Source organism: Diospyros lotus, chromosome 4 (genome assembly GCF_014633365.1).
Source record: "Diospyros lotus cultivar Yz01 chromosome 4, ASM1463336v1, whole genome shotgun sequence".
In the NCBI taxonomy this organism is placed as follows: Eukaryota; Viridiplantae; Streptophyta; class Magnoliopsida; order Ericales; family Ebenaceae; genus Diospyros; species Diospyros lotus.
In genome coordinates, this window is record NC_068341.1 from 1,036,827 (window position 1) to 1,047,784 (window position 10,958).

Here is a 10,958-nt window from a genome sequence, read left to right on the forward strand (position 1 = left end):
AATTCGTGCTATTAATTAGGTTTGTGATTATGAATTCTTATTTATGTTTTTTTTTGTTTTAATAAGTATATATGTTCATATAATTTGAACAATGAAATTATTCGACCATAAACTGCCAATTAAACTAGTGAACCAATTCCCCAACTAGCTAGTTTGACCAACAGTTTGATTTTAGTAATTAAGGATACCCCAACATAATCTATTATTAAAGATAAAATTAAATAGTTAAAAGTGAAGATGCGCATCCATCTCTAAAGTCAATCATCAAACCTCTGCGTAATTAAATCTAGTGGATGACAACAATACTAGTTTATCATTACGGCAGCACCATTTTAGAAGATTAATTAATGGGGATGTGATTATTTAAGGATTGGTCCAGAGATAGAACCCATCCATCCACGCACAGCTGTGCTATCATCTTTCTATCCCCACGCCTCAATCTGCTCAGCAATGGCAAAGTCAGAGAACTTCCAGAACCAGAACCCCACCCTAGAAGAAGGGTTATTTGGAAGCCTTCCCAAAGAAAAACATTGTAGTGGTTTCGATGTTCTGTTCTATCAAGGTTTCTGGTGTCCTGAGATAATCGTTGAGAACGTTGTTTCCTTTCAACAGCATTTCCAGGCACATGAAAATGATACGATCTTAGCTTCCTTCCCAAAATGCGGCACCACCTGGTTGAAAGCCCTCATCTTCGCCGTAGCCAACAGAAGCAAGCATCCGCTCATAGAGAGCCCGCTGCTCTCAGCTAACCCCCACGTTCTTGTTCCTTTTCTTGAGTTCCACATCTACAGAAAGCCTCCTCTCGTTAATCTCCAAGACGTTCCCAGCCCAAGAATTCTTTCCACTCACTTGCCATACTCTGCACTGCCTGCCTCCATCAAAACTAATTCCAAATGCAAGCTTGTCTATATATGCAGAAATCCCTTGGACCAGTTCATCTCCTACTGGCACTTTGCATCCGGTATGCAGTCCAAGAGTCATTACTCCGTCTCACTGGATGAGTGGTCCAAAAAGTACTGTATTTCAGGGATTACCCCTTTTGGCCCTTTCTGGGATCACATGTTGGGATATTGGAAGGCCAGCCAAGAGAAGCCGGGCCAAGTTATGTTCTTGAAGTACGAAGACTTGAAGGAAGATGATGTGTTTTACGTTAAGAAGCTGTCCGAGTTCTTGGGGGTTCCATTTTCAACGGAGGAAGAAAGGGACGGGATGCCTGAACAGATATCCAGGCTGTGTAGCTTTGAGAATTTGAAAGATTTGGAAGTGAACAAGAGTGGCAAAATTGATCAAAGTCCCGTCGATAACAAACAATATTTCAGGAAAGCAAAGGTTGGAGATTGGTCCAATTATCTTTCTTCATCTGTGGCCGAGGCCCTAAAGAAGCTCATGCATGACAAACTTGAGGGTTCTGGTTTAACCTTCAAAACGTCCTAACAATATTTAATTCCTTGTCTTTACCTTCAAATAAGATGGGTTCTGCTTGTGGCCATTCATGAAATTCTTAGTTAAATTTCATATATATATATGGTCATTTTCCCAAGTTTCTACACCTTCTTTGAGTGTGCTTTGCTCAAGAATTTAGCGGTGTTGTAAGATTTTTCCCAATTCTAATGTTTGGAATGGTGTTAATATTTTAAATTTAGTAAACACAATCTGGGCATATAATGAAATTAGTTTTGATGAAATTGTTTAGTGTGGACATGTCATTGAGCTAGGTTTGATCTAGACTCTATGCAAAACTGTAAATAGTTGTCTTACTTATGATTAAGGGATTAAAAGGGGAATCTATATATGGTAATTAACACACACACACATACAAATATATATTTATATATATGAAAATAAAATTCTTAAATTTCCGAGGAAATAACGCACAAGGAAAGTGGGTGTTATAGTTTGATGTGATACAAAAAAGACTTAAAAAAAAGAGAGACAGAGACAGAGATGAGTGGGAGTGATGGCGTGTTCAAGTCAAGTCAAATCAAGAAACGGTACAAGTAAATATATACAGATCAAAAGTTGAGTTGTGATGCCGATCTAAATTGCATAAATTATTGTATGCACATGCACCTATATGGTCATATCGTTGCCCTCCTTATGACATGGTGGACAACAATTCAATCTAGATTACGTTTCATAATGCAGAACTCTAAATTATGATTAAAGGACAAAAAGGGAAATTCATGGAAATTATTGGACATAATAATGGTAATTAAAATATAAATATATAGAAAGATATATGAAAATAAAATAAGAAAAGTTGTAATTTTTTGAGGAAATAAGACACCAGGAAAGGAAAGGAAAGGAAAGCAGAAAGCAGGGCGTGACAATTTTAAGTGAAACCAAGACTAATTAAAGAGAGAGATGAGTTGCAAGATATAAATATATATATAAGTGAAACCAAGACTAATTAAAGAGAGATTAGTTGCAAGATATAAATATATATATATATGTTATAAATGAAGCTTCAAATACGGCATCGTTTTCTGGCATGGGTTAGAGGGTCTTTTGGCAACCCCTATGGTTGCCCAAAACGGCAGCGTTTTGGGCCCTGGGTGGAGGGCCAAAACGGCAACCTCCCTGTTATTTCATTTGGCGTGTTGATCCTTGTCTTTTAGCCTGCCTCACTCCCGATCATCGATGCTCTGCAATTTCCTTTATACGACTCGATCTCCATCGCTTGACTCTCCTTTATATCAGCTATAGTCTCCTCGGGATCAGGCAAGAGACGGTCTCCGATTATCCGTTGCATCTAGGGTTTGTTCTGATCATTCTCTTGTTCTCATTCTCTCTGTTTCAATGTTTCTGTGTTGCTCTATTCTCTAAGTTGTAAGCCTTTAACCTTAGATTGTGGTTATGGGGCGGAGTTCAATGTTCTGAGGGATTATTTTTCTTGTACAGTGAGATCAGAGAGTTATTTTGTTTTGGTTTTGTAATCGGTGGTTCGGTGGCTGTAAATTTTTATCCCTATAGTGGAGTAAACTCCCTTTGTCAGAGCTCAACGTGGATATAGCCCTCTTTAACAGGTGAACCACGGTAAATCTCTTGTGTTGATATCGTTTTTGTTTTATGCTTGTTTATGTTTTTGTCCATTCTTTTGTGTATGAAATTGGTCGCTTCTATTTGAGTTTAAAGGGGCTCGATCAGGGTTGAGCTTTCGGCTCCTCCCAACAAAATATATATATAAGTGAAATCAAGGCTAATTTTAAGTGAAACCTAGGGGTCTTAATCATAAGTAAGACAAGGTGTTAAGAAATTTTAAGTGAAACCTAGGGGTCTTAAGAAATTGACAGTGTTGTAAGAAATTGGATATAAATATATATATACAAGTGAAACCAACAAATATATGTATATATATTTAATATATACATACATATTAATAAATATCTAAATTCAAATAAAATTAATAAAAACTATTTACCATTCAATTCTTAGATAAACTTAATAATTTCACTTCAAAGATTCATAAAACAAATATAAACCAATTCAATTTATTAACACTCAAATTTCAATCAATTATTTCATTTTAACTTTCACATTATTCAAAAAATCACAAATTCAATATTCAACTTCAACATCTGCAATACAAACTCATAATTAAATATCGACATTCAAAATATGAACTAAAATAATTATAAAATAATATTTAAACACTAATTTGTGAAGCTCTTATAGGCCTAATTCTCCCTCTCTTTTGCGAGGCCCCAAACTCCTAATTCTCTCTTGCGAATGAGACCCAAACTCCTTCTCATCTAAATGCACACAAAATACAATAAAAAAAATAAAGTAACTTTTTTAATTTTCACTTCGACAACCAAATCATCATCACCCCCATAAAAAAAAACAATATAAGCAAACAAAAAAAAATTAATGTAGAAGAAAGATACAAAAAAAAAATTAATATATATATATGTATGTACACGCAAAAAGCCCAAACTGGCCAAAATCGTTGCCGCCGACAACAACTGCCGACCAAAGATTCCTCCGATCAGAGCCTATAATTACAAACACCAAATCAAGGAGGTTAAAATACATAAAAGTGGACCAAATTTAACGATTGAATTTTCGTAAATCTAATTTTTAATTTTCGACCATAACTTAAAAGCGCATTGCCAATTGTCACCAGCCACCATGGCCGGTAGTTTTTTGGTAATCAAAAGGCAACCACCCGATACCCAATAGCCCATCGACCAACATACCAAAAAGCCAACAAGATCCAACAGCCAAAACTCCATAGATCTAAGCTTAAACTTTCGGCCAAACCTAACACCCATGTAAACGCAGTGCTAGTCGCCATCGGCTGTAACACTCCACTTTTTCGGGCATGTTATAACTTAGAAAATTTTGATCTATACATATATATATATATATATATTTTCTAGGCAACAACCTCACCATAATACAACTCTCAAAAATTCCCATCTACCTATCTAGCAGGAAACAAAATCATCAAACATCGTTTATGCTAGACTAGGTATTTCATCATTAGTGGTAGCAAGAATCGAACCTAACATCTTTAACATTAACCATAAATCAGTTCATACATCATGGACTTTCAAATCGTTTAGAATTCCAAGTAGCGAAAACTTAAATACATAACTTTCATAATCATAAAACAATGTGCACTTGCTAAGTGCCGTCACATGCCTCTTTCATATCTACTTCTGCTACAATAATCATATTTTGTGCATGGATGCAATATGCAAAATGTCCCTTTTTCATTTTCCTTTTGTTTAAGTCGACCGTACCTTAATGCTACTCCTCATTTTTGTGACGTCCTTACCAGGCTGAGGTGTATGGGTGCACTTTTTGTAAAGCAATGGTGCCAGCCCGTACTCTCAAATCGTATGCGATACATGATCAATAATATCATTGTAAGCATATGCATATTTCATTATCATAACATATAAATGCAATCTACATGATATATAACATAAAAGGCATGACAACATGATAAAATCATTTATAAAATTCGGGTTTAAGGTCGCACCACTTTAAAGTCATATCCATTTGCACGAAATCTATATTTAGTTTGGTAGAACCACTCACTTTAATTTCACTTTTCGGGATTTCTCGAAAAACGTGCTGACCTTAAAAATTATGCAAATCTCCAAATCCTATAGCCAAATTTTCTCTTGATCAATAAATATCCAAAAGAATCAATATTTCTGATTTTCTTAAATTTATCCATAATTTTCCTAATTTTTCTCTCATTTTTCCTCTTCATAATTCAAAAATAAATACCTCCTCACATAATTTCTAAAATTTTTCTCCACTATAAATCCTAAAATATTTTTCTAAAAATAAATAAAAAAATTCAAAAAATTCTTACCTAGCACGCGCCCCCACACGTTGACCCACGTGCCTGAGAGTTGATTGGCACGTGAATCCTATGTGTTAGTCGTCTTTCTCAAATCTCTGGTTGCCAGCGATGCTCTAATCTTGAATTTTTTTTGCACCACTAGATAGCCCTCTTCAAATTGGTCTTGATGGTACCCTTCTTGGCCCGAAACTACAACTGGAGATGCCCCAAATCAACAAAAACCATTCCGCCTCTGGCCACCCTATCGAGAATCTAGCCAAGCTCGAAACCCTTCAAAACCTACACGAAACCTCACAAAAAAAATTTAGAAATGCTCCTCAAACCCTCAAGAATAAAAGCCCCTTATCAAGAACTCTCGATTCACTCTCTAGCACAATAAATTTGAAGTTTAAAGTTGAATGAATTTAGCCACTTTGAAACCCTTATTTATACTCGTTTTTAGAGCCTTAATAAGCCATACCTAGTCTAATCTGAGCCTTAAATGCTTGATACAACCTTACCCAGCCTCAAATCGTGATGATTTATCACAAAACCCTTCCCCAAAAATTTGGCAATCCGCAGCCATGCCTCACCATACTCCGTTAAATCTCGGCCATGCTCAGTCATTTCTTAGTCCATTCCCTATCCCAATCAACCCAACACGTTGTGGGGCCTATTTTTGTGCCCTCAAACTACCCTAAGGACGTCGACCGAAGGCTGGCCGATGATGGCAGCCATGGCTGTATTTTTGCAGTTTTTCACTTTGACCCCCTTAATTTCTTTTAATCTTTTTTAGGCCTTTCCATGAAACCCATTGAGTTCTCAAAAATTCCACAATGACCCTTAGAATTTCATCTTTCACATTCTATTCTCCAAGTTTCGTTTTACCAGTTTTCAGCCAAAATTCAAAAATTACACTTAGGCCCTAAACTTATGCAAAATTGCATTTGATCGCAAATTCCTTTGTTTTACCCTGAACCCTCTTCAAGGTCGTTCCTTATGTAAAACTTAACTCTTCTCGGGGTTTCGTCATATTTTTGGGAGTCCCTTACGATGATTCAATTTTCTAGGCTGCTCCGTAGTTATACCGAAAATAGTTCCCGATCTAATTTCTTTTAACGTCAAAAATCCTATCTTAAAACGCTTGTCATGGATATCTCTTTATTCTCAGACATGCACGACCCAGGGAATTTTCTTCTTTTGATTCGGCTATTTAAGATCTCTAAATTATCTCCTAGTCTTTTCAAAATACGTAGTATTTTATAAAATAACAATATATTCATTTATTTTGACTCGGGATATTACACCGACCACTGTGGTTGGTGGTTTCTGGCGATCCGATGCAACCACCCAACACCCTTATCCCCATTAACCAACATACCAAAAAACCAACAACAGCTGAATCTCCATAGATCTAAGCTTAAATCTTTGGCCAAACCCAAAACTCGCGTTGGTACCTTTGCTAAAAATCATTGCTGATAAAACTAAAGACTTACTAATGTTTTACTCTTGTGTTTGGTTTTGATGATAAAAACAACAATAAGTTTTACGCTCAAGTCATGAGTCATGTTTATGGTTTTCAACAAAAATAAATTTCAAATACTTTGTTAAAATGAAAATCAAACGAATTATATTCTTATACATATAGAGATTTGCTCAAACTATATTATGATGAATCCCCTAAATGATCTTTAAAAATTAGTTTTGAACCGTTAGTTAAAATGAAACTAAAATTTTTCAAAAGCAATGGACCATTTGTTGACCGGTTTTAGGAACCTATCAACCATTTTGGCATTTTAGACCAAACTATCAACAGATTAATAGTGATTGTCAACTGTTGTAGATTTTATGCTTCTGGCTGTTAACCAATTGCTTTAGGGTTGTCGACTGACGGAATGCTTATTCTCAATGTTCTGCAATTTGCGTTGTATCTGTTGACCATTCTACTATGAACTGTCGACCGATAAAATGTATGTTGATGATAAATTAATATTTTTCCTTTGATATGTTTTTGATGATAAAAATTAATTGCATTTTGATGATGAAATAATTTTATCAATGGTTATTGTTTTGGTGCTCCAAATTACTTTTATATGATCTATTAAACACCAAAATTAAAATCAATTTCATCATGCATTCCAATGTTAAAAAACTCTTGTGATAAATTTCTTGATAACATTTGGAATATTTGATTAAAAATATTGTATAAAAAATACTTCTGAAAATTTTGGAAGAAGAAAGAGTTTCAAATTAATTTTTTGACGAATGCTACAATACTTTTCGGTTTCTACAGTAATTGTCAGTTGCTACAATGCTATAACACTGTCGACCGACTTGCTCCCATTTGTCGATCGACAGAAATCATTTTTTCATCTATCAACCGTTTTCTTCATTTGTTGACTGTTTTTGTTGCATGAACCTCCAACGACTAGTTTTTAATTTCCACTCACCCAAAGTGTTATTTCCACTACTAACGGCTATATTTTTTAATAGGCTCGAAATGCACTATATATAAATAAGGGAAAATGGATGATTCAAATTAACCAAAAGAATTGATTACAAGATTTGAAGTGCTCTATCTTTCAAATACTCATGCGTTCTTCATTTTTGTCTCCAAGGCTTTGTTTTGCTCTCATCTTTGTAAATTTACGTTCAAGCCTTGTTTCCTTATTGAGAGATCTTGTAACTAAGAGTGCCTACTCTTAGATCCTCTCCTTTGTATTATTCTTGATTTTCCTAACAATATTGTTAGAGCACCTACATTGATTGTAGGAGGTTGTATTATCTAGCTTGTTGCTAGAGGGCTTGCTTATCTAAACAAGATGTTGTAAATTTTTAACTTGTTGCTAGAGGGTATATCCGAAAAGATAAGAGCTTTTTAGTGGATTGGTTGAAAAATCCTTAGTAAGGAGTTAAGGTAGTGGATTAGACTTGGGTTAAGCCAAACCACTATATATCGCTTGTGTATTTCTTGTTTCTATTCTTATTTTACTTATAGCTCCAAGCAATTTTTTTGTAAGCATGTAGCGACCCGTAAATTGTGATTTAATTTAATTATTCATTATCGGGGTAATTTAATTTAAAAGGAATATTAAAATAACTTGTTATAAATAATAATAAACTAGGTGGTTTTAAGAAAAGAAGAAATTAGGATAATTAATTAGGTTATTTTAGAATACTTAAGAAAATAGGAAAAAGTTTAAAATAAATTAAATTGTGGAATTTCTATAAGTTTCGGGTGTTAATGTAAATATTATAGGGGGCGTATGTGTGGATTTTAAAAGATAAGGGGGGCTAGTTCGATTTCCGTAAAAGGGACCAGGGGTCCCTTTAAATTTAATGGGCCGCACTATATGGGTGAAAGCAGCAGCTAGAGCGAGTGGTTCGTGGGCATGCGGGCGTGGGTGCCGGCGCGGGTTCGAGATGCGAGGGGTGCGCGCGAGGCCGAGAATTTGGCTGATTTTTAAATCAGCCTAGGCGTCCCAAAACGACGCCGTTTTGGGAGGGAGGCGGTGGCCTCCAGCGTTGGCTCCGCGGCTACCACGTGGCCACACCTCAGCCGCTCATTTTTACTCCTATTTAAGCCCAATTTCGGGTGTTTTTGCAGCTTCAGAAACAGCAAACGAAAATTGGAAAAGAGCAATGAGCGTGGGGTCGAAAATTTAAAGAATTGGGTGGAGAAATCAAGATTTAATCAGGTTTAGTCGAGGTTTTAATTAGCCAGGTGAGTAGACAAGCTAGTAATTAATATTCTGTACAGTCGAAATTTTGTTTAGAGTCCAATTTTGTTAATTTTGACAAATTATTAGGGTATTGCAGTTTGTATAATTTTTACCGCGTTAGGCCAAAACAAGCCTAAGGATATCTTCGTAAAGGCAAGTTCTTTATACCCTCTACAACGTTTCTTTCATTATCAATTTATTTAACCTCCCTTTGTTTGTTTCGGTCATTAATTAATTATGGAATTTTGAATGGTTGGTTTTAAATTTAATTTACTAAATTGGTCTCGTGGATTTTATTCGTTGGTTGCTTACGGGGGTTTGTGCCATCCCCCATGCCTATGGGAATGATGTCGTACTCACCCGGGGATAAGTTCTTAGTTGGTCGGGTATTATTATGGATTTTGGTTGTTTATAGACTAGAGCGGTTGTGCAGTGGGGGTAAGGATCGGCTGTTCGGTGACAAAGTGACTATTGTACGATCTATCTTAGGCCGTCGGCTGGTCTCTCCTATTCACTGACCGTTGACTGGTGCCAAGCATTGTTGACTAGTTCTGCCGTTATGTGATTATAGCATGACTGATCACATTTTATTCTTGTTGCATGGTTTGGTGTGAACATGGGTACGGGCTGCATGTTGGGGTTTTCATGATCTGGTTATGCTTGGTCATGGACATTCTAACTTGGTTATGTTGAATCCAGCACAAGCATATGCATCGCATGTGGTTTACTATGTGGGTGGAGCATGGCCTGATGCCTGGATGTATGGGCACCAGTGTATCACATTGATGCTCACTACGCCTTGCCTTTTATGTGCACATTACATGGTTACGACGTGTACAGTGGTCTCGGACGGCAGTATTGTTCCGAGGGAGCCTATGGCTCGGGTGTCGGGAGTACCGACACGGACACACGGCTGACGGGAGTACCGACCCAGGACAACGCGCGCAGATTTGTTGGAGATTTATGTTGCCTTTCAGGGTAGCGGCAGGTTGGTATGGGACTTAGGTGCCAGGTGTCTTGTGTGGGCCCCAAGTACCGGTATGTGTTTTCTTTATGCTATGTTGTTGTATTGTTGTGTCTCATGCTTGTGTGTATGTGTGGGACTATGTTTGGGGTGACCTTCTCCTCTATTCTCTGTGCGGCCTTCTTTTTCTTATAAACTTGCTGAGTCTTGCGACTCACCTTACTTTCCATCATTCCAGGTAAGGGTAAAGCGAAAGTCGAGGGCGAGGATCGTGCCTAGCAGCCAGCCGTGTCGGTATGGTGTACAGTCGACCTTTCCCGTTATCTCTGATATTTTGTTAGGATTTTTGTTTCCTATTTTTGACTATGCCGGGTTATTCCTTGTATCTCATATTTGTTAGCACAGAGTCTATATATATTTATATACTCTGTGATCGTTGTTCCAGCGGGGTACTTTTGGGCGTGCATGTGTATTAGCCTTGCTTCCGTTATTTTATTTCTTGAATATGCATGTCAGGGTAATTTTTGTCTTGTGTTTCATTCCTCTTTCCCTTTCGTAAGCGCTCCCGTTCGGGTAGACCGGGTGGTTGGGATATCCGGGCGGGGGTGCTTACAAAGCATTAAAATCTCATTTTTCACCAAAAATGATTTCAAAATTCAATAAAATTTTTAAATAACCCAATTCACCCATCTCTTTGGTATTAGTACCATTGTTATACAAACCTAACACTTACCTCCTTGTAGATCGGGGCCGGAACAAACCCAAGGGACGTTAGAGATGTTGTCACACAAGCTGGAGATAATAAGATGGTCAAAACGAGCTGAAAAAACTCTAGAGTCTCAATCGGATGCATGGGAGAGAGAGAGAGAGAGGTGTAATACCCGAGAAATTATAAAAGACTCAAGGGTAATTTATCTTGAGGATAAAAAATGGAATTTAAGGATAAATGAAGGGTATAACAGTAATTTAT

At 36.8% G+C, this 10,958-nt stretch overlaps 1 protein-coding gene across 1 annotated transcript; it reads left to right on the plus strand.

Moving 5' to 3' along the window:
- Positions 1-450: 450 nt before the first annotated feature.
- Positions 451-1,434, plus strand: LOC127799109 (cytosolic sulfotransferase 15-like). Its single transcript, XM_052332844.1, has one exon. It carries the CDS (start codon positions 451-453, stop codon positions 1,432-1,434), a length of 984 nt encoding a protein of 327 aa, XP_052188804.1.
- The last annotated feature ends 9,524 nt before the right edge of the window (positions 1,435-10,958 follow it).

What these genes read in the sequence shown, in the direction of transcription:
- LOC127799109 (XM_052332844.1), top strand. Translation starts at nt 451, where the DNA reads ATGGCAAAGTCAGAGAACTTCCAGAACCAGAACCCCACCCTAGAAGAA.